Source organism: Myodes glareolus, chromosome 20, assembly GCF_982192425.1.
Source record: "Myodes glareolus chromosome 20, mMyoGla1.1, whole genome shotgun sequence".
NCBI classification, from domain to species: domain Eukaryota; kingdom Metazoa; phylum Chordata; class Mammalia; order Rodentia; family Cricetidae; genus Myodes; species Myodes glareolus.
The window spans coordinates 42438089-42463230 of NC_142045.1; the positions used below are offsets into that span (position 1 = coordinate 42438089).

The 25142-nt window shown below is 38.1% G+C and overlaps 1 protein-coding gene across 1 annotated transcript in view; it reads right to left on the reverse strand.

Annotated features, from left to right (window-relative positions):
- Positions 1–899: 899 nt before the first annotated feature.
- The window catches only part of LOC125394043 (la-related protein 1B-like), a 33543-nt gene continuing 9300 nt past the window's right edge, over positions 900–25142 (reverse strand). The window contains exons 2-10 of the mRNA XM_085682412.2: positions 24039–24097; positions 23473–23532; positions 20712–20886; positions 12399–12539; positions 9515–9658; positions 8975–9140; positions 5321–5465; positions 2060–2234; positions 900–1497 (exon numbers count right to left, since the gene is read on the reverse strand). Coding sequence (XP_085538538.1) covers positions 1478–1497; positions 2060–2234; positions 5321–5465; positions 8975–9140; positions 9515–9658; positions 12399–12539; positions 20712–20886; positions 23473–23514 — 1008 coding nt within the window. The 5' untranslated portion in view covers positions 23515–23532; positions 24039–24097 and the 3' untranslated portion in view covers positions 900–1477. The remainder of the gene's footprint in view (positions 1498–2059; positions 2235–5320; positions 5466–8974; positions 9141–9514; positions 9659–12398; positions 12540–20711; positions 20887–23472; positions 23533–24038; positions 24098–25142) is intronic.

Genomic DNA, 25142 nt, shown 5'->3' on the forward strand with positions numbered 1-25142 from the left:
TTTCCACAACTTAGAAACTTCCAGAGGTTTTGCCCACACTGGTGCAGTCTTAGTGAAGACTGTAAGATAACTCGCTTTGGACTAAAATTAAGCTTTGTGTACACCCTGCTTGATGGCAACTTCAGATGATGCACCCCTAACTCCCCAACTGCACATTTCCCAAACTTTCTGCTTTCTGCTGTTATAGATTTCAAAAGGGCAGTGATGCTATCTTAAAACTGCCTTTGCCAAACAAATTGCAAATCACTCTATGATATTTTCAGGAATGGACATTCTTCATCAGAAGAAAACGCAAATAGTCTTTGGCTCAGCTTCCCCCAAAGTCCTTGCCCTTCTCTGAAAACTCCTTAGCACAATGTTTACTTTCCACCTTTTAAGTGACACACTGGTCTCCCACAAGCCCAGAATGGCCCACTGAGCTCTACTTACAGTGTTCTAAGGGTTCTCTTGCCTACAGTTTAGGAGTCTTTCATATCCCTTCTAAAAGCCAGTTTCAAATGTCTACAAACCACATGATCAGGATTTTCAGTGACAGTTCTACTCCTCGGTACCAACCTTCTTTATTAGTTATTTTTCTCATTGCTGTGACCAAATTCCTGACAAAAAGAATTTATTCTAATTTATGATGAGATGCATAGGCAGGCAGTGCTTCCATGTTAATGTATGAAATACAATTTTGAGACCAGCCACATGGCTCAGAAGGTAAGGGCACTTGCTGTGCAAATCTGACCACCTGAATTTCATGCCTGAATTCCACAGTGGAAATAAAGAAATCTCAAGTTGTTCTCTTACCTCCACACACACACAACACACCATGGCACACATGTGCCCACACTCATATCATATACACACATATCATATATACACAATAGTAATAAATAAAACAATAAGAAAAGCCCTTAAATAACAATCTTAAAGCATAAAATGCCCTCATTTATTTAACTTAAATTTTTTACCCCTTAAGTATTCACATTAATACATCTTATAGTACATGTGAAATATGACAACATGTGAGTTATGCAAAGTATACTATATTAAAGAGCAAGTCAAATAGCAAAGGACCTAACAATTTTGGAAATGCTACTCAATCCTCTCTTTTTCTGCTTTATTGATCTGGGCAAAGAAATAAATGCCTGGAAACAAAAGATAGAATTTGCAGTATTTCCCCAATGATAACAATGAACTTTCCCACCATGAATGAAGTAGCCCGTGCAGCCTAAGCTAATGACATAGAAAGGAGAAGCTCCTACAGTAACGACAGCAGTCCTCTGGTCTGTCTCATCATTATCGTAAAGGTGGTTATCTCCACTGCAGGCTGGCCCAACCTTCTCCACAAGGGGGTGGGCGTGGACATTCTTGCACAGAAGACAGTATGGTCACTCTCACTTCTGCAGCACGATTTGCTCTCATATTTACATGGTATTTCAGGGAGTCACCTACTCCACTGTACATTCCGATCATATGACATCCAAGAGCATCAGTAGATCATCACCCTGACTGAAAAAAGGTTAAGCACACATATTTTTCCCAAGAGCAATTATCTTAAAATGAACCAGGCCAAAAAAAACAAAAAAACAAAAAAACAAACAAAAAAAAAACTTAACATGAATGTAGTTTTTGGAAACTCAAAAGAACCAGGTTAAAGAAAAATCTCAATTCTATTTTAGAATATGGGCCATTTTCTATTTACAAGACAAGATTAAAGTACATTACTGACAAAAGTAAAGGAGGGCTAGCTCACTCTTGATCACAAATTTTGGCTCTTTTGGTTTTACATGGAGAAAAGTGGCACTATATATAGTCATTTAGTAGATTTAAAGAAAGAAAGCCCACAAAAGATAACACAGACAAAATCTATGATCAAGAAACATCAATAGAACTTTACCTATGATTCTGAATAATTACAGTCTAGCTGGGAGATAGCATAAGTAGAATTGGGAGGACCAGAAGTCATTTGCTTAGCTTTAGTTTCCCATGAAAGCTCAATAAACTATGAATAGATAGGCAAACTCAAGCAGCCCACTGTTAACACTGTTTGCACTAGAAGAAAAGCAGTTACCTGTATGGGAGCCAAAGGCCTGCCCTGGTATGAACTCCGGACAATCAATCAACTGAGAAAAGTCTGTTTGTGGCACATTTCGTGGAGGAGGGCCTGGGATTGGCCATTTTTCTGGTTCTATCTTTTTCCTCATTTTCTCGTCCACAATTTCTACTTCTGTGCTATCCTTCAGTGCCTGACAATAGACAATTTAAACTGTTAAAGTGGCATTCAGAAGGTCTTAGTTATATGCCTTATACTTCTAAACTGAAAATTAAAAAGCTTCAAGTTAGTAGACTGTAAAACAGTTAATGAGTTTAAAAATAACCATGAATTTGTGACAGGAATAGAACAAATTTCCCAGGGATATTGGCCCAAGATGTTAATTCCAGTGGTCAGGTGGTACAAGCAAGAGGATTCTGCCAAGTTTGAGGCCTTTTGGTCTACACAGAAAGCTCTGGGCCAACCCAGTTTCAAAAACCACAAACAAGGCTGGGCGGTGGTAGAGCACACCAGCACTAAGGAGGCAGAGACAGGTAGAGCTCTATGAATTTGAGGTCAGCCTGGTCTACAGAGTGAGTTCCAGACAGGCTCCAAATCTACACAGAGAAACCATGACCCAAAAGAACCTAAAATAAAGCAAGCAAGCAAGCCGGGCAGTGGTGGCGCATGTCTTTAATACCAGCACTTTGGAGGCAGAGACAGGAGAGTCTCTGTTGAGTTCAAGGCCAGCATGGTTTACAAGAGCTAGTTCCAGGACAGGCTCCAAAGCTACAGAAAAACCCTGTCTTGAAAAACAAAAACAAACAAAAAAGTAAGTAAATAAATAAATAAAAATAAAACTCAGGAAGTAGGGATGGGGCTGAACGGTGGTAGGTGAAGTTCTCCTAGTTATTCTAGCTATACAGTGTGCTTGAGGCTGGGCTGGGCTGGGCTATATGAAACCCTGTGCTGCCCAAATGCAGCTGACAAAAAAAAAAGTAGGTGAACAAAGGAGGCTAAAGACATAGCTCACTTGATAGAGTACTTCCTAAGACGACAGATGTCCTGCGTTTGATCACAGGTAGGTACCCTGGAAAAAACCATGTCTGGTGACTCATGCTTATAATTCCAGCACTCAGGAGGTAGGGGCAAGAGGATAGGACGTTGAAGAGTATCCAAAGTTACATATTCTGATATGAGCTCAAGACAAGACCCCACCTAAAGAGGAATGTACAAAAAAAGAAAGCTCACAGATTGTCAAGAAAACAGGTGATTAGTGCTGGAGAGATGGCTCAGGGGTTAAAAGTGCTGGCTGCTCTTCGAGAGGAACTGGGCTGGATTCCGAGCACCCACATAGTATCTCACATTTGTCTGTAACTCCAGTTCCAGGAGATATAACACCTTCACACCAATGTACATAAAATAAAATTTCAATAAAAGAAAAAAAAAACCAAGTGATTGATTACTGGTCAAAGATGAGACAAAAACTGTTACTTATCCTGTGCAATTTATTCCCTATGTAGAAAACAACCTGTGGTTTTCACACATAAGGCTTTACATACTGTCCTTAGCAGGTGGAAATCAAATTTAAAAGAAATTATTTACGATTGATGCCTTCTTTAAAAAAAAAAAAGGTATAGAATACATATACACCAAGGGCCAGGCATGATGGTACATGTCCATAATCTCATCACTAAGGAGGCTGAGCCAGGAGGATTACTACCTTATGTCAAAGAAACAAACAAACAAAATTCTAAAAAACAAAAAACAACAACAAATACAACAAAAAAAACTATATACAAATAGTTCAAGTAAAGATCTAAAACTGGCTGGGCAGGGGTGGCGCATGCCTTTAATCCCAGCACTCAGGAGGCAGAGGCAGTTGGATCTCTGTGAGTTTGAGGCCAGGCTGGTCTACAAGAGCTAGTTCCAGGACAGGCTCCAAAGCTACAGAGAAACCCTGCCTCTTAAAAAAAAAAAAAATCAATCTAAAACTGATATTTTTATAAGACCCAAAGCATGACAAATTGACCAAACAAGATCCTGTACACAATAATTTGGGGACATCCAACATTTTCATTAGCTGATCAGCTGAGTGTTCTTCTTCATGATAGAGTTATTAAGAAAAAAATTCATGGTGGTGCACACCTTTATTCCCAACACTCAAGGAGGGAGAGGCAGGCAGATAGATCTCTGTGAGTTCAAATACAGCTAGGACTACAAAGACCTTGTCTCAGAAGAAGAAAGGAGAAGAAAGAAGAAAGGAGGAGAGGGAAGGAAGGAGCAGGAAAGAGAAGGCGGCACTGGGCTAATGAGGCATCTTAGCTGGTAAAGACACCTACCACCAAGACAGAGGACCTGAATTCAGTCCATAAAGCCCAAATGGTAGGAGAGCACCAACTCCTAGAAATTGTCTTCTGACACACATACACACCATGGCTAAACTTGCCTACTCATCTACATGCAAAATAGATGTCTGTTTGGCTTTTTAACATAGTTAAGTACTGGGGCTGGAGAGATGGTTCAGCGGTTAAGAGCACTGGCTGTTCTTCCATAGGTCCTGTGTTCAATTCCCAGCAGCCACGTGGTAGTTCACAACCATCTATAGTGGGATCTGAAACCCTCTTCCGGGATATAGTTGTACATGCAGATAAAGCATTCATATGCATAAAATCAAACAAAAAATTCTTTAGTGCTGGGATATGTACCTTTGGGAACCTGAGAAGGATTGAGCAGCTGCAAATTAGGTAGATCCAGAAAACAGGGTTTAAGTAAACCTAAAGTTAAACAGCTGGTAAACTACAGATCCAGGCAGGACCAATTGTATCTAAGGTATATCAATAGCAAGAAAGTTATGGGACAAAAAACAAAATGAAGTTGAGTGTTGGATTTCACATCTGTAATCCCAATACTCAGGAGGCATGACGCAGGATTTCTGTGAGTTTAAGGCCAGTCTGGGCTATGTTTTTAAGAAAAAAAAAAAAACCTGACTCATGTAGACAATACTAAATCAGAGCAACTCACTAAACTTTCTAGGAACTACAGACCACCATAAATCAAAACACGTTCACATAAAGACCGCAGTTTTTATTCATCATTTTCAAATTGTGAGAGGACAACTTGTATGAGTCGGTAGTGGCCCACTTCTTTTATCTTTTGTTACTCCTGGCATGAACCTAGGACCTCACATACATTGGCCAAATGCTCTACCACTTATCTCTTTAACACTATTTTTCAGGGCAGTTTTAGATTCCCAGGAAAAGTGAATATGACTTAGATTCGTTTTAAATGAATATTTACCTCCAAGATGAGATTAAGGTTTGTGGTGAGAGCTCGCACACGGTGAAACCCAGCAATCAGGGAAATGGGCAGGAATCCCTGCTCATCCATCTTTCTGCGAAGAAAGAAGTCCCGCTCCAAGTTCTCTGTGCTGAAGTAATACTCACTAAGAAAGGAGAGGACATGAGTTCATTCACTCATTTGGCAACATAGAGATATACCCACTGCTTACAACTGCTACCAAAATATTTTCCTATGCTTAATACCTACTACCTTACAGGTTAAGCAAAATATACATATATATAACACAACACAGGACAAATATGAGACCAAGCAAAAACCTGGTTAATTGACAGTTTCTCTTACACAAAGCATAAACAGAATATTAATTAAAATTCAACACTACCTAAAATAACTTCACTTAAGTCTAACAAATTAAAAGCTAATTTTAAAATCCATTTATTGATGTTGTTGTTTGGAATACAGCCCTATACATGCTGGGCAAGAGGAAAATCTACAGTCCTGGATTTATCTATTAGTCAATCACTATTCCATTACAAAGATATCATTACAAAGACATCTCCATTTGCTTCATTTAAACACTAAATAATAAAAGATAAACACCAGTTTTACTGCCTCTCAATTTATTCCCAATCACTGGGGAAAACAGTGCACTTGAGAGTGTCTTTAGTTCATACTCAAACATAAGGAACTTGATTTTGTCTTTTTAACCTAAACTGACAACACGATGACTTTTGGACCCTTTGCAACCAGCACACAGCTAAGTTACACTTATATATCCATAGCTCCTAGAATATGCATAGCCCTAGAAGCCCAGGATTTGATCTTCAGCACTTTGAAAACAAAGGGAAGAATGAATATAAAATAGCTAAGAAAGAAATATCAAAGACTGTATGAACTCCATGGAGTAAAAATGCAGACAATGCTTAGATGACTCAGGGTTAGAAAAGTGTAGACCAACTTAACCAATCCCTAGACAGAAAGTAAGCAGATACTGTCAATATGACCAAAGACCATAAACCTCAATATAAAAATAAGAGACCCAAGAGAAAATATATTTAATAAAAGAATTTGGAAATCATACATTTATATGTACAGCGTCCACATAATAAAATGAGAGTAAGATTCTAAAGACAAAGACCAGGATCTCAGACAGGAGAAAGAGAAACCCATGGTGACATAGCGTAGCTGGCAATCCTACAGCTTCTCAAGACCCAAGGAAGTTCAAGAGGCACCAAGTTAAGAGAACACACACAATTTTACTTTTTTAGTGTAAAACTCCATTAAGTACCTTTGGGTACTTAGGACAAATTCTAACCTGAAAGAACTAAGCACATCTTAATAAGAACTAGTTTGGGGTTATTACACTTGTGGGAGAAGAAAAGTTATCCTACCATTAAAACATAACACATCTAAGTTTGTCTTGTGTGATATTCAGTCAAAGTGCATGTCAGCAACATTAATAAATCATTTGCTATTAAATAATGAAAAAAAACAAAGTTGTACCTTCTGACTTTTTTGTTTTTGTTTTTTGAGACAGAGTTTCTCCGTAGCTTTGGAGGTTGTCCTGGAACTAGCTCTTGTAGACTAGGCTGGCCTCAAACTCACAGAGATCCATCTACCTCCTCCTGAGTGCTGAATTAAAGGTGTGCACCAGCACGGCCCGACACATTCTGATTTTTATTGCACTTCAAATACCTAATCACAGTATCTTTGAAACGACCGAGATTACTAAACCTGGGACAGTATACTAGACATTCATGCAATCACAGGTTAAAATTGTACTTAGATGCAAATTCCTTAAATGAGTAATAAGCTTCCCTTTAAATGTAATCCACTGAAGACCAAACTATATAGGCAAATCTACAAATCATTATTAGCTATAGTCTATGCTGGGTCACAAACATACAAATCTCTAGATCTGAATGACCAAAGATTCCGTCTGCCAGCCCAGCAAAAATAATTAGTGTAAAAATTTAACCCAGTGTGATGACGAGCTAGCACTTGGGAAGTTGAGGCAGGAGGGACCAGGAGTTTGAAGCAAGCCTAGGCTCCATTAATGTCTATCATAAAAGGAAAAAAATGTATTTTTTACTTAAAATGTATTATTGAAATAAAGTTTCCATTTAAAGTGATTGAGACTATCCATTAGGAATAGTGAAGCATATTAATTTAAAATTTATTTCAGTTACCTATTTATTAAGCTTTGTTGGTTAGAGTGTGGTACTAATAAAACATACTTAACACCAAAGTACAATGAAAACTTAAAAAAAAAAAGCGAACCCAAACTCAAACTGATCATTTCTCTAAGCACTAGACTAGAAACACAGTCTACACATGACTCCTCAAAGCCATAGCTCCACTGAGCAAAGTAAGAACCAGCTTCCCTAACTGAGACTCCACAGATGTTTGCCAAAATCCCTGCCTGAAATCCCTGAAACAAAAAAAAGGGGTCAAGACTAATGACTGCCATTTTTTGCTCCATGTCCTTGGGGACATACATGTCGTACCTTAGCAGCTGTGCATTCTACACTGCATGACCAGAAACTCCTCCCTCACTCGCATGAGCACAGAGGAGGCCGAATATCCTGACATGGAGTTGCATGTTTGTTCACTGTCAGGTCTCAGAAGGGACCTAGCAGTAAGAGTTACAAAAAAAGACAGGAATAATGGGATGAAGTTGACTGATACTTTCTGGCCATAAAAAGGCCCCTTTCCTGATCAGTTTTGTGTTAACCCTAACAAAGGAAGCAAGAAACAAGTTGCTCTGTACTCAAGAGTCCATCTCATCTACCACCATGGCTACCAAAGGTGCCTGGCTGGTGTCAATGAGGATATTAATTTCTAGTTACAGAGGAGGATCCAGTTTCTTTTTTTATAAAAAATGACTATTTTTTAGATGCTCATTCCCTTTCAGAAATAGTCCTTTTCCTTTACCATTCCAGATTTTAAAAAAATAAGATTTTATCCAGTTTTGTACAGAAGTCACTGGGAAGGTTTTTCTTTTTTTTCTTTTATCATTATAAACATATCATCCAAATACACAAAATGTATATTTGAAACAAGCAGAGGACAACAACTATCGTTGTTGGACAACAACTATTATGGAGATGTCAGGTCTCAACTAAAACATTCATTTAATAGATGTCATAAAGAAATAACAACATAGGATAAAGAGCTTAAAAGATTAAAAAACAGACAATATAGAAATCAATTGCTATGAAAAACTAAGACATTGGAAGTGCTTTTATTATTGTTATAAATATTTTATTATTGTTATGAGACAGAGTTTTGTTCTGCATCTCAAGCTAGCTTTTAACTCATAGCAATTCTGTTTCAGCTCCCCAGTGCTGAACTTACAGGTATGCACTACCACACATAGCTCATTTACAAATGTTAATATAAGCATGTATTTGCAAATGAAATAAAATTTACTTAATTTCAAATAATATGTAGACATTATAGTCTTTTTATGATAGTTACTCATTATGCAATAATATTTCAACTATTCTTAGGAAAATGACGAGAACATGGGAGAAAAATCTCACTCTCTAACTTTTATTATTACACTTTTGGAACTGTGATAAAATAGTCAAAGATATAAGTTTGCTTCAGAAACAGACACCACTGCCATCCGTGTCTACACCAACTTACATCTGGCGCTTAATGTACTCTTTAAGCAGTGTCTCTTCCACAGGATATACCTGCACACCTGTGCCATCGTCGTAGTAATACATCATACTGGTGTTGAGCTCTGTAGGAAATGGCTGATCAGTTCTTTCCCCTGGCTCTCGATAACCATAGGAATAATCAAAGTTCACTGGACACAAAGTAAAAGAAAGGTGATCACAAGTTAAAAGATAAGTAACTCATAAATGTAAAGAGAAATCCAAAATGAACAAGTTCAAACACAAACCAAATTTATTGGGAAACCAAAATAATTAGTAGAAACATTTCCTGCATACAGTACCTGGGTCCCTTATGGTAGAGAGGATCAACTCTGCAATTTTTCCTGATTTCCACATGCACACCATGGTACACTCACCTAAACACTCTGTCTCCTCTCTCTCTCTCTCTCTCTCACACACACACAAACTAGCATAATACAGGGTAATATGAAAAAAATGAGAAAATTTGCTAGCTTTTTTCAAAGAACATCTATTTTAACAGAAAAATAAAAATCTCATGTCATACATCTAGGGTTTCCTCGACCCCGGCCTCTTCCACGGCCCCGGCCTCTTCCGCGGCCTCTTGCAGAACCTCGGATGGTGCCACCCTCACTTCTCACACTCGATACTTCATCTTGATCATCTCTCTTTTCTCTATCCCGTCTCCAACCTTAAAATAAGATATTTTAACACTTAAATTTGCAATAAAATGATACAATCATCTCTATGAAAACATAGTAATTACCTTCCACCATTTTTTTCCTCTTTGGATTTTATATTATCTTTTATTTATTCTTTGATAATTTCATGTGTTTACAATGTATTTTGATTGTAGTCATCCTCTACTCACCTCTTTTGGATTTTTTTTTTCACACAAGGTCTCACTATGTAGCTGGGACTGGCATTGGCACTGAATTCAGAGAGAGATTAGTTTCCCAAGGTATGGGGATTAAAGGTGTTAACCACCAGGCCTGGCTTCCTAGGGTGGGTTCCCAGAGAGTGTCTGACTATTCAGTCCAGGCTGGCCTTGAACTCCAAGATCTTCCTGCCTCTGACTTCTGTGGTACAGAGATTACCAGGCAGGATTTCTCTGTCTCTCTGGAGCCTGTCCTGGAACTTGCTTTTTAGACCACGCTGGTCTTGAACTCAGAGATCCACCTGTCTCTACCTCCTGAATGATGGGATTAATGGTGTGCCTGCCTTAAATGTCCTTAAATGAAACATTAGAAAGACAAAGAGGTCCTCTGCTAAGAATGCACTGATATATACATATTCAGTGCTCCACAGCTATTGAATTTTACACATAAAACTCCTTCTGTAAGAAAGAAATACTACCATTTAGTAAAAAGCTGTTGTTCTAAACAAGAGAAACTGAAAGCACACACACACAAATCCAGATAAGACACATGAAGAACAAGAGGAATTGGATCCATAATACACATTCTATGTGTCCTGTCTATATCTGGCCCCCTCTGCCTCATTCTCCCTATATGTTTTTTTGTTTGTTTGATTCTTTTGAGACAGGGTTTCTGTGTAGCTCTGGCTGTTCTGGATATCGCTCTGTGGTCTCTGCCTCCCAAGTGCTGGGATTAAAGGTGTGCACCACCACTGCCCAGCCCATTGTCTCATATGTCCCACAAAAATTAGAAAATAGCTAAAAGGTCAAACAAGAATATACAAGTAACCAATGAACCTAAAACATCATGCTCCATCTGATTGGCCCTGAGGAATGAGTCACCTATCTAGAATGATAGGCATTCTAAAGTCCTATGCTAACAAGTGTTTCGTTTTTTTGGTAATACAGAGCATTAACAGTGCTAGCTTAGCATTCTACAACCAAGGCATATTATAAGCTCTAAAATGCTGACCAAAACAGAAGATGGTACATTGTGTACTATCAGTGAGAGTTAAAACATCAACATTAAATTGGAATAAATAAACATAATAAATAAAAGCAACCAAATTAGAGATAAGATTTTTCAACCTCATCCTTTAGATACTGGTGAAAAGAGGGTGAAATGGAGTTACCGTGTGTGCTGTTTAGAAGTTTTACATTCCCCGTCACTTTCACTATTAGACATCAGCCCTCAGCAAAGATATCCAACATTATCTGCCCCACTGAGAGCAAACTGCCCTAGACCCTGTAACTTCATTCTCAGTGCCAATTTAAAATTACTTGTAACTTACATGTGTGTGGATTTATTTCTACCACATCTGAAGAGCCCATAGAGTTAGAAGGGCCCCCTGGGTCCCTTGGAACTGGCATTACAGGGGTTTGTGTGCTGCTGCTGCTGCTGCTACCATGTGGGTGCTGTAACCTAACACTGACCTTATACAAGAGCACTAAGCGTTTTTAACCCCTGAGCTATCTCTCTAAATATTCTTGCTAAAAATGGTTGCACACACCTACAACCCCAACTATTGGTAGGTTGAGGTAGGGGAATTCTGAGTTCAAGACCAGTCTGGGCAACAATACCCAGTGAGATCTCATCTAAGATAGCTATTTCTTTCTTAACCCAAAGTAGGCCTTATTTTACAACACACCATAATAAACTCCCAAAAAGTTTAATATTTAAACATTTTATAGAGTATTTGACGGCAGTCATTGTTTGTGGTACACTTTTATTTCAATGTTTGAGAAACAGGCAGGTTAATCTCTGGTCTATACAGAGAGACCCTGGACCCGCAAAAAAGTAAACGAAGATTCCTACTATTTTTAAGTTCAAATTCAATCTTAAAAAAAATTATAAAATTCAAAGTAAAGAACCACTTAAAATACTCCTATTATCTTGTCGGAAATGTGGTGATGTGAGTGATGCATACCTTTAATCCCAGGACTCAGAAGCAGAGGCAGGCAAATCTCTGAGTTCAAAGTAAACCTGGTCTACAAAGAATTCAATGATAGCAATAATAATCCTATTATCCTTTAAAAATATCAATGTCAGGAAAAACAAGGCAAAAGAGCTGTTAAAACAATGATGTAGATTAAAGAGAAAGACAACTAAAGCAAAGTGTAATACCAAACCAAATGGGGAGACATCGGACTACAAGCCCAGAGTGATGACATCTTTCTGTAATCCTAGCATGTAGGAGGCTGAGGCAGGAATCTCACAAGTCTGAGGTCAAGCACATAAAAAGTGCCCAGCTAGACCCAGCTAAATAGTGAGATCCTGTCTCAATATAAAATAAGATATAGAATTACAATTAAACCAAAACTGGACAAAAAGTTATTGACAGTTACACTGCTAAAATTCAGCTTTGTTAAATGCCATAATTACAGTAAGGTATACAGGGTTAGAGATGTGTCTGCAGTTTACTCTATACAGCTCCAATGATAAACACTAAAGCCAATGATAAGCCCTAAAACTATGTTCATTCAAATATCATGGCACTCTTTAAACGACACTTACTTCGTGTATCACTTTTCCTATTACTGTGAGCTGGCTTATTTGCTTCAGGTTGACATCTTGAGCTGTTCCGGGACCCAGGTCTTTCCTGGCTGTCTGGTCTCACATCATCTAAGTGTAGTGGTACCCATTTGTGCTTATTAGCTTTAAGAAACAAAACAAAATAATTTCATGACAATGTACAATTTTTATTAAAGCGCTGCAATTTTGAAAGCACTCTAAATTTTAATTAAACATTCAGCTGTCTTTAAATGGATTATCTGTAGACTACCAAAACCTCTTTCATTCTTACAGACTGATCCTTGATAAGTTTATGTAGATACTTCAAGTAAAATAATAGCAAGTGAAAAGACAGCAATTAAAAACAAATCAAACAAACAAATACGCAAGGGTCTGGGAAGATAAGTTAGTAAAACACTTGCTGGCCAAGCACCAGGACCTGAGTTTCACCCCCAGCACCCACCTCAGATCAAGGCTTATGCCACTAACACTCAGGGATGGGGAGGTTGAAACAGGAAGATCTCTGGGGCTTGCTGGTCAGCAGGTTTCAGATTTAGTCAGAGAACCCATCTCCAACAAGACAGAGAGCAACTGGCCTCCATACACATATGCATCCACATCCACATCAACACACAAAAACCATAAACAAAACTTTTGGTTTTAGAACACTGTCTAAAGCAACCATTTGTTCAGTCTTACTACTAAGTGGTTTCTCAAAGTTTGAGAGGAATAAGATGCTATTCTCTGACACTACATTTTTACAGTTATTATATTACAGCTGCTACAGATACAATGAAGATGAGAGAATATGGGCAAAGTGGATCTTGCATCTGAGAGGCTGAGGCAGGAGGAGGATTAAGTTCTAATCTATCCTGAGATACACGCCAAAAATCTAAAGAAAAAACAAAGTGGTTGTGATGTTAATTCCTTTTCCCTAGGACAGGGTCTCATTATGTAGTTCTGGCTGTCCTGGAACTCTCTCTGTAGACCATGGTAGCCTTGACTAAAAGAGGTCCACCTGCCTCTAACTCCAAGTGCTGAGATTAAAGGCGTGCACCTCTACTGCACAGTAATGCTGTTAATTTCAATTGTCAACACGAAGGGATTTGGAATCACTAAGGGAAAGAGACTCTGGGCTTCTCTATAAGGGATTCTTCTCGATTCTGTTAATTAAGGTGTGCCAGCATGATTTTATGGGCTAGAGCATGGGAGGAAGCAGAGCAAGTTTCATGGCCTGCTGCTTCATAACTGTGGTGAAAGACAGACAGCTGTCTCAAGATCTTGTCTCAGTAGCTGCCCCACCATGAAAGAAAATATCCTTTAATCATTATCCTAAATAAATCATAGCATCAGGAAAAGGAGCTAATTGGAGGTGGTAGCTGGTTCAAGCCTATAATTCTAACATGTTGGGTGTAGAGGCAAGAGAATTAATAGCCCAAAGTCATCCTGGACCCATAGAAAGATCCTATCTGCATAAAAAGACAGAAGACGGGCATAGGTAGGAAGAGGAGAGGGCAGGAAAGGAGGAAGAGAAAGAGATACAATCAATTGGCTTCTGTTGGGACTGGCAATATTAAAAATTGTTTTGCCTGCCAGGCATGGTGGTGTAGTTCTTTATTCCCAGCATTTAGGATGCAAAGGTAGGGGGAATCTCTGAGTTTAAGTCCAGCCTAGGCTACATAATGAGTCCTATGATGACCAGTGTTAGATAGACCTACTCTCAAAAAAGAAAAAAAATGTTACACTATAGTAAATTTCTGAAATTTTTTTTTCTGATTCCATCACTAAGGTATCAAAATGCTTAGCATTTGGCCCAATGTTTACTTTTCTACCAAATTAAAATAGATGTAGGACAAAGAAAAGATGACCAAAGTTACTGATAGGAAAAAAAAATATTATTGCTGGCAAGATGTCCAAGCAGATAAAGGCACCTACCAAAAAGCCTGATGTAGAAGATGTTTGTTTACAAGATGCCTAACTACTGGCCATTTAGCTCAATTAAACCAATTGAGGTGCCCTGGCAAAGACACATCTTCATAGTGTAAACAAATACATGCCACTTCTCAGGACAGAAAGAACTCTGGGAAGAAAGGTAGAGTCTGGGAGACATGGAAGATAGGATAGGCAGTAAGCAACAGAATGTAGACTAAAATAAAGAGCTAGTGAGACAAGCTAAGTCTGAGCTTTCATAATAATTAGTCTCTGATCGTTATTTGTGAGCTGTCGGCACACAGCCCGACTGAGTTTGGTCCTTAAAACTCATATAGTAGGAGAAAACTGACTCCTGCCTTCAACCTCTACATGCATGCTATGGATGCACAGACTCATATATGTGATGATGGTGCATGCCTTTGATCCTTGTAGAGGCAGACATAGGCAGATTTCTGAGTTAGAGGCCAGTCTGAACTATGAATCAAGTTCTAGGATAGTCAGGGCTCCATATAGAAATCCTGTCTCCAAAAACAAACCAACCAAACAAAACCTTAAATAGTATAGAAAGTCTGCACCATGCTATGTACCTTACCAACCTTCCCATCCTTGTCTACTTTATCTTTTTGGTTTTTCAAGTTACTCACTAAATAACACAGGTTGGCCTCGAACGTGCATTTTCTTCCTGTCTCTGGTTCCCAAATTCTTTATGTATGCATGCACATGTGTTATAGTTGCATGTTGGACATGGAGATCAGAGGACAACCTTTGGAGTCATCCTCAGGGAAACCATTCATCTGTCTCCTTTGAGACTAAGTTCTTCACTGACCTTCGGCTCACTAACTATGCTAGACTTGCTGGCCAGTAATCGCTACAGAACCTCCTGTCTCCAACTCACAAGTTCTGCCCTTGTGCCCCATTTTACACGTGCATTCTGGAACCAAATTCATTATCTTCATGGGTAGATGTCAAATACTTTCTGGCATGAGCTAACTTCTCAGTCACATAACCCTTCATTAAAATAACAAAAAACAAACCAGGCATGGTGGTGTATGCCTTAAATCCCCTAACTAAAGAGGCAGTGAAAGTATGTTTCAGGCCAGTCAGAATTATATAGAGAGACCGTGTATTAAAAATAAATAAATGAATAAAGTAAAAACATACAAACAAATAACAATAAAAACCCAGCATGTACTCGATTTGATGTGCTGGCTTTGAATTAAAAGACAAACAAAAAACCAAAAAAACTATTCCGGTTGATTGGTGGTGCGCATGACTTAAATCACAGCATTCAGAAGGCAGAGGCAGGTGGATCTTTGTTTTTTCTAGGTCAGCCTGGTCTACGTACAGAGCTAATTACAGGACAGTCAGGGCTACAGAGAGAAAGCCTGTCTTGAAAAACTAACAAAAAAAGCCCCAAACTGCTTTCAAGCCTTTAGACCATTGTTGGATCGCTCGGACTTACATGGTAGGAGAGAAACAATTACTACAAACTGTTTTTCCCCTCCACATGTATGCTGTGGCATGTGCATGCCCCATAAATAAAATATGAAGTTTGTCAATATTATCTTCATTAAAAAAAAACATACAGGCTGGAGAGATGGCTCAGCGGTTAAGAACTCTGACTGTTCTTCCAGAGGACCTGGGTTCAGTTCCCAGCAACCACATGGCAGCTTACAACTGTCTGAAAATCCAGTTCCAGGGGATCTGACATCACACCAATTCACATAAAATAAAGTTAAATAAATCATAAAATTTATTTAAAAAATACACATACACAATAGGTGCACACTTCATGATTCAAATATGATCTAAATTCTTCTTTTATTTTTTTGGTTTTGTTTTTCAAGACAGGGTTTCACTGTAGTTATCAAGTCTGTCCCTGGACCTAGCTCTTGTAGACCAGGCCTGTCTCTGCCTCCCAAGAGCTGGGATGAAATGCATATGCCACCACCATGACCTAAATTTACCTAGCTATATATAAAGCACCAGACATAAGTATTGGACAATTTATTTCAATTGAAGCAACCAAAACAAAGACAAAGTTTAGAGCGAAGTGACAGGTCTTTCATAAGTATGAATTCTAGACAGCCATGAAGACAATTATATAAGAAGCAGGAAAAAAAAAACGTTGAGTGGTAAAGCAATTAGATCAAACTCTAGCCCTTAATTCAACAGCTAATATTATTTAATAAAAGACAATGATTCAGCCAGGAAGGGCTGTTCATGCCTTTAATCCCAGAGTCAGAAGATCTCTGAGAGGCAAGCCTGGTCTGCATAAAGAACTCTAGGACAGCTTGACTACATAAAGAAACTGTACCTTAAAAATACAATATATAGATTCTGCAGTTGTGACCCAAACACAGAGGAAGCAAGATGTGATGGCCTCGCCAAGAGAGGTGCCAAATCACATGGTTAACATGACAAGAAATATGGGCTAATATAAGTTATAAGAATTAAACTAAAAAGAGCCCGAGATACTGTGCCAATCAGTTTATAATTAATGCAGACTTCTGTGTGATTTCATTGAGGCTGAATGGCTGCAGGACCACAGACAACAAATGGTATCCACATAGATAACTAAATCCACATAAAGCCTGAGAGAGCTTGGGAAGTAACTTTAGACAGAAAATAATAGAGTTAAGCATGGCTTATTGATAGCAGCATTTTCTCAGGTGAGGTCTTCTTGCTAGAGGCAAGTTTTCTCATTTAAGAGGTTTCCTGACTCAGTTTTAGCTGTAAAACCTTGAAACTCTTTTAAGAGGACCTGCCACTACTTAAATGGTGTTGATGAAAAGCTGACCACATGCTTTTTGGTGGTGGCAGGGACCTTGAAATGCCATAGAGTTGTGGCAATCTCAGAAAGCTAAAGAATGGGCTGGATCCAGCCATCAAAGCCACGGCTTTAATCCTAGCCATACTGCTTAACAAATTAAAGACTCATGTGGTCAGAAAAAGAGAGAGATATACAGTAAAGACAGATTCAAAGACGAAGAAAACCTCTAAATGGTTTACTGTGTGCTTAAAAAATATATGTGGGCTTGGGAGGGAAAAATGCATAAAGTCCTTAAAATAAAAAAGAAAAAAAGAGCACTTGGGAGCACAGAGGCAGGCAGATCTCTGCGAGTTCAAGGACAACCAGGTCTATGGAGTGAGTTCCAGGACAGCCAAAGATACACAGAGAATCCTGTCTCAGAAAGCCAAAAATTAAAAGTAAAAATAAAAGAAATAGAATTTAAAGTAAAGTCACATAAAGATGGAAGATACAGAGTCTAGATACTGTATTTTATTATGTTGTCTTTGAATTCCTTGATAACTGAAGAAGTAGCAACAGTTGCTAAGACATTTGAATATAAATGCTTCTGGATTAATAAAACATAAATATTTTGAAGATACCTTGACTTCAAAATTCAAGTCTAAAGGTATGTTCCTTTGAAGAAGAGGTTTTGCTTTTGTTTCCACAAGAAATAAGACTGTGGATTCATTCCAGATTAAGAAAAATCAGGTTTGATCAAAGAAGACCCCCTGAGAAATCTCCAATAGGAGTTGATGGTCCAGATGTCTGAGTTCTACATACATCCAGAACAGATTCAAGACTTCTGCCTGAGATGATCCAGGCTCACAGGATATTCCAGTCACGACTTGATCATAATTCTAAATTTTCTTTAGGTCCCCATAAGATTATCAGCACTCTCAATGAGCAGAAAGTAGCCTGAAAAACTACATTCACATTCCCAAAAAATGGACTATGGATATTTTCTTTTGTTTAGAATGTTGGTTACAAGTTGTTGTGGATAATGGTCAGGAGAAAAGCTAAACAAAGGATATGAGATTCAGAATTCTTGCTTTAAAAAAAAACGGGGGGGGGGGAGTGCTGTGGGACAATGGTTTATACCCTGTCAATTGTATTTTAATAAAAAGCTGATTGGCCAGTAGCCAGGCAGGAAGTAGAGGCGGGCTATGAGAACAGGAAAATTCTGGGAAGAGGAAAGCTCATTCTGCAGTCGTGACCTACACACAAAGGAAGCAAAATGTGATTGCCTCACCAAGAAAGGTACCAAGTCACGTGGCTAACATAGACTAGAAATATGGGCTAATATAAGTTATAAGAATTAGTCAAGAAGAGCCTGAGATACTGGGCCAATCAGTTTATAATTAAAAATATATAATATATAAATAATTAAATGAAAGACAATGACATGAGTAAGTACTTAGTACATGATAATTTGGTATTGACAACAAAGAAGTTAATGGACAAGTGCTATACTATCAAATGTACCTTGGTGTGTAATTTCACCTGTAAATGCCGAGTAAATGCTTCAGTGCCTGCTGTAGAATAACCCTTTTAGAACACTGTGTATATGTATTAATCTCATTGGTTTAAGAAAGAGTTGACTGGCCAATAGCTAGGAAGGAAGAGGTTAGGTAGAGAGTTAAACAGAGAAAATAAAGCACAGAACCATGTGAGTCGCCAGCCAGATGCAGATGAAGCAGATGAACATGCTGTACTGAGAAAAGGTACTGCCACATGGTAGAGCATAGATAAGAAATATGGGTCAGCCAGGAGGTGGCGGCACATGTCTTTAATTCCAGCACTTGGGAAGCAGAGGCAAGTGGATCTTTGTGAGTTCGAGGCCAGCCTAGTCTATAAGAGCTAGTTCCAGGCGAGCTCGGATTGTTACACAGAGAAATCCTGTCTCAAACAAAACAAAACAAAACAAAACAAAAATTAATTTAGGATGTAAGAGCTAGTTAGTAACAAGGCAAAGGTATCCACCAAGCATATAATTAACAAGTCTCTCTATGGTTATTTGTGAGCCAGCTGGTAGAACAGAGCTGACCGGCAGGACAGAGAAAGTCGGCCTACAAGTGACTTCCCAAAGAACTCAAAATCTCAATTTTAAATTACATGAACCTTGCCTCTATCTCCTGCTGCTCATCCTAGGCTCGGAACCCTGAGTGAGTATAGGCTTTCACTAAGACAGTCCCTAAACACTTGAAGAGTCCAGGAAAAGAAAGAAAAGAATTTAAGGCAGTAAGTTTTTCCTTCATAACTTAATTTTTCAGGAAAAACCTTGACTAAGATGAGGGCTGGAGAGATGTCCATATAGGTTATGAGCATGAGCTGTTCTTCTGGAAGACCTATTTTGAGTTCTAGCACCCATGTTGGGGGACTTAGTACTGTCTACAACTTCAGAGACTCAAACACCCTCTTCTGGATTCCAAGGGTATCTCTGCCTACACACAAATACCCATACACCAACACACATGCACACAGACACACCACATACATACTTGCAAAAAATTAAAAATGAGTCATTAAAAAATTGTCAGGTATGAACTGTAGAGACAAAAAGTAGGTAAGTTCCAGGCTACCTAGTACTATATATTAAGACTGTCTCAAACAAACAAAACAAAAATCCTTAAAATATTGACTAAAATTGTTCTCATTTTTTTCTCTTAGAAAACCAGGGACTACCTGTGTGGTAATCCCAGCCCTCATGAGGCAGAGACAAGTGAATTTGACAGTCTGGTCTAGAGTGAATTCCAGTGCAGTCAAGGCTGTTTCAGAGAAATCCTGTCTTGAAAAAAGAGAAAGAGAGAGAGAAAGAGACAGAGAGAGAAAGAAAACCAGGGGCTGGAGAGATGGCTCTGTGGTTAAGAGCACAAACTGCTGTTCCAGAGGACCTGGGTTCAATGTCCAGCACTCACATGGCAGCTCACAACTATCTGTAACTCAAGTTCCTGGGGACCCACCTCCCTCACATAGGCATACGTGCAGGCAAAACACCAATGCACACGAAGCAAACTTTTAAAAAAGTCTTTCATTATCTCAGTATTTTCTATGAATGAAGCAATTTCAATGTAAATTTAAAATAAAAATGGCATTACACGGCTTTCCAAGAAAATATACAATAATAATACCTGTAAGGAATTTCACTCTATTTTGTACAGTTTAAGCAGTGTTGTTACACAGAGAAACAGTCTCAAAAAAAAAAAAAAAAAAAAAAAGAAAGAGAAAGAAAGAAGAAAAGATGTGCGATGGTGGCGCACACATTTAATCCCAGTGCTTGGGAAGCAGGGGTAGGTAGATCTGCAAGGCGAGTTCAAGGACAGCAAGAACTATAGCAGAGAAACCCTGTCTTAAAAAACAAAACCAACAAAAAGAAATTGTGTGTGTGTATATGTATATAGTTTGGATGATAAATAAATAAATAAATTTATTAATAATTAACAAAAAGAGATCAGGACAGAAGGCCAGACAAGTGCTGCAGGTGGGTTGCCGTGACATACACACGTGATGACAGAGGTGGCAGCTAACTAATACGATCCATCCCCATGCAGTCTTCAAAACCTTCAAGGTAAAATGAGACCCAGCCAGCTGACCTCTCTTCCGCTGGTTGCTCGACTGGGCCTCGTCCTCGCTGACATTCTCAACAGGACCATCGAGTTTTGCTTCCCGGTTCTCTTTGCTTTCACAGTTGCTTCTTTTTTCAATCTTCTCTTCTTTTTCTTTTCTAATTTGTGGTTTCTTATTTCCTTGGCTGATAACACTTTGAGACTGGAAAAAAAAAAAGTGTTCTGAATAGAATCATTTCTATTAACATTTCACCTAAATGTTAAAAAAATGTTAAAAAAAATAAAACAACATCTATTCTAAATATTGCTAAGAAAATAACTCACCAAAAATGAAAACCTGGAAGGGTAGAGCACTTGTCTAGTATGCATGAGGCATTGTTAATTTGACCAACTCACGTGACTGCATTGCCATTAATAGTCTAAGAAATGCAAATTAACTATATTTACTATAATGGCTACTGTTTTAAAAAACTGACCAAATTATTCAGCACCAGTAGGAGTGAAAGTTTGACAGTATCTTCTTCTTTTTTAATATTTTCGTTTGTCTGTTTTTTTGTGTGTTGGTTTTTTTTTTTTGAGACATGGTTTCTTTGTGTATCCCTTGCTGTTCTAGAATTCACTTTGTAGACCAGGCTGGCCCCAAACTCAGAGATCTGCCTGCCTCTGCCCCAGTACTGGTATAATAACATGGCCCACCACTGCCCAGTCCTTGGCAGGTTCTTTTTAAAAAAAAAAAAGAAAACTAAATATGATCTTGCCATTCTTCTCCTACTTATTAACTATGAGTGGAAAAAAGGAAATATCCATTCAAAATTTTATATGGAGAGTTTCATTTATAATAACTCAATGTCCATTACATTACATTACAACCATAAACTGAACTGTGTCACTGACACAACATGGAAAAATCTACTGAGTAGTAATAGTACTGGGTGAATATATGAATGCCAGAGGCTAAGTGAAGCTTCCAACTAAACAAACAATAGTGCCTCCTCCACTATTCTACATACACAGGAAATACAGCAACATTGCAGCAGGAGCCAAGTGTTTGTTCTCAGTGATAAGTTTACTTGCACAATCTGATAAAAACCAGGTGGTGGTGGTAGAGGTGGTGCACGCCTTTGACCCCAGCACTAAGCAGGCAAGAGGCAGGCAGATCTAGGTGAGTTCAAGGCCAGCCTGGTCCATGCAGGTTCCAGTTCTAGGAGAGCTCTTAAACATAGCCCTAAACCTATGTTGACAACAAACAAACAAAAACCACCCACACCAAAAACAAAACAAAACAAAAAGCAATTGAGTGAGGTAACCCAGACACAGAAAGACAATTATCACATGTACTCACTCATAGGTAGTTTTTAAACATAAAGCGAAGAAAGTCAGCCTACAAACCACAATCCCAGAAAATTTAGAAAACAATGCAGACACTAAGAGAGACTTACATAGATATAATCTACAGGGGAAATAGAAAGTAGAAAAAGACAAGATCTCCTGAGTAAATTGGGAGCATGGGGACTTTGGGGAAGGATTGAAGGAGGAAGGGGAGAGGCAGGGAGGGGAGCAGAGAAAAATGTGGAGCTCAATAAATATCAATAAAAATGTATTTAAAAAAACAAGCCAGGTGGTGGTGGAGCACACTTTAAATACCAGCACTAGGGAGGCAAACACAGGCAGATCTTTGTGAGTTAGAGGCCAGCCTGGTCTACAGAGAGAGCTCCAAACAGACTCCAAAACTACAGAGAAATCCTGTCTTGAAAAAACAAAAAACAAAACAACTAAAAGGATTGTCGGTTTAGGTTGGGCATGGTGATGCGCTCCTTTAAACCCAGCACTGCAACATAGGCAGGCAGACCTCCTTGAGTTTGCGGCCCATCTAGTCAGTCTACAGAGTGAGTTCCAGAACAACAAGGGCTATGTAGAGAAACCCTGTATCAAAAAACAAAAGCAACCCCTTCACACACAAATTATAATAAGCAGCTCAGCAGATAAGAGCACATGTTGCTCTTCCAAACGACCTGAGTCAATTTCCAGCACTCAGTTTCTCACAGCCAGCTGAAATTAGGGATGCAGTCCTTCTGACCTTCACAGGCATCAAGCATGCACATGGTGCCGGTACAGATAAAACACTTGGACGCATTAAATAAATAATACTAGGGGCTGGAGAGATGGCTCAGAGGTTAAGAGCATTGCCTGCTCTTCCAAAGGTCCTGAGTTCAATTCCCATGGTGGCTCACAACCATCTATAATGGGGTCTGGTGCCCTCTTCTGGCCTGTAGGTAGGCATACACACAGAGAGAATATTGTATACATAATAAATAAATAAAAAAAATAAAAAAATAAAATAAAATAAATAATACTAACCTTTTTTTTAAGTTAAAATTAAATGTAATCCTTTTTGTTAAAAAATAAGCAAAGAGTGATACAAACACCTTACCCCAACACCTGAGGATATAGCCAGGTAGGGAAACATAAATGAAAGTAATATCTTATAACTGAGTAAAACAAACAAACAAACAAACAAAAGGATAGCTGTTAAGTTTTTAATCATCTTATCAAGGCATATAAACATAAAAATGTAACTGACTTTTTACAACTTATACTTGACCATTATTTAAAAATCAAAAGTAAAATTACTCTCTGGGTAAATGTTAAGCCACTAAATTCATTACTAACACTAAATGTTTTAAGTCAAAATAATTGTACTGCTGAGCTATATCTTTAAATACACTCAATACAACAAATAATGCTGAGATAAGAATTCTTTTTAAAATAGACTTAAATACATACTTACCCCTGTGTTCACTAATTCACCTGGTGTTGGCCAATTTGCCATATCACTGAAATCACTAGCCTAAAATGTAATAAAATAATTGTTACAACCAAAAGTGATTTTTAGAATTTTTAGATAGAAAAAATATTTCTAAATGTAATCTTTGTTGCCAATCATGATGGGACGTGCCAGAAATCTTGAACACTTAGAAGTAGGAGAAATAAGAATTCAGGGTCAACCATGGACACAAGACTAACCTGAGCTCAATGAGACCCCCTCTCCCCCGCAACTAGCACCCTGGAAACAGATGTAGGCAGATCTATGTGAGCTCTAGGCCAGCCCGGTCTACATAGTGAAACCCTGTCTCAAAGAGGGGAAAAAAGCAACAGCAAAATCAAATAAAGTAAGAGTAATTTTCAAAATCACCTCTATTTAACATATGTAGATTTGGCAAGCTAATTCAAATATTTCTTAAATATTTTGAAGTAAAAATTCAATGATATTAGGATCAAACTTAAATCAGAATTGTTTTAAAATGATTTTCAATCAATACACTTAAAAAGTATGTCCTATCTATAAAAGCATACCTTGTTGGATTTCTTTGTCTTGAGTTTTCCCGCTTTTATAATTTTGGGGGAACTGAGCTCTAAAGAAAACATATAAAATTATTTTTCAACCATTTCATTTATTAAGTTTAGCAAAACAAGTATTATTTCAATTTTGGCAAGTTAACAGTCATCACTCACAATAGAAGTCAAGTTTCTGGTACTCAATTCCTTGAAAGACACCAACTATAATATGCAAATTCTAATGTTATCTGCATTTAAGAAGTAGAAAATCCTAGCAGACAAGCGGTGGCTCAAACACTTAATCCCAGCATTTGGGAGGCAGAGGCAAGCAGATCTTACATCCAGGGCTATACTGAAAAACCCTGTTTTGAAAAACAAAGGAAAATACTAAACTGACAGACAAATCCTTTTATTAAAAAAATATACTACATTGGGTGAGCGTGACTAGCACACACCTTTAATCCCAGAACTCACAAGACAGAAGCAGGCAGTTCAAGAATAGCCTGGTCTACATAGTGAGTTCTAAGACAGCTAGGGCTGCACAGAGAAACCCTGTCTCAAAAAGCAAAAAACAAACCAAAGAAGAAAATACACCATAATAAAACTAAGATTGTAACTTCTATGAAAAATTCTACTCTACCTACTCCCTTTTAATTTATTTTTGGCATGTCGTGAAAGGGAAGATAAGAGTTCTACTTCCAAGTTACAACCCTAACCCTCAACTGATTATGTAATAGGATAAATTATTCTACATAATAGAACATTTATTTTATACATAATATATAATATAAAATATTATAGATTATATAATGCTTATATAAGAAAATAGAAAATGGTTTAAGACTTCAAACTCCTTCTAGGAAACAAACAGGTTTGGCAACCTTAATAGATCTAGTATCACTCTTAGGGATGCTGTTGCTGTAAAACACCATTACCAGAGGCTACAAAAATGACTCAGGTTAAGAGTACATGTTGCTTTTAAAGAAGACTCAGGTTCAGCTCCTAGTACACGTGATGACATAAATACAGTTCCAGGGAAACCAACAACCTCTTCTGACCTCTGTGGACACAAGGCACACATATATACTTGTAGGCAAAACACTCATACATATAAACTAAATA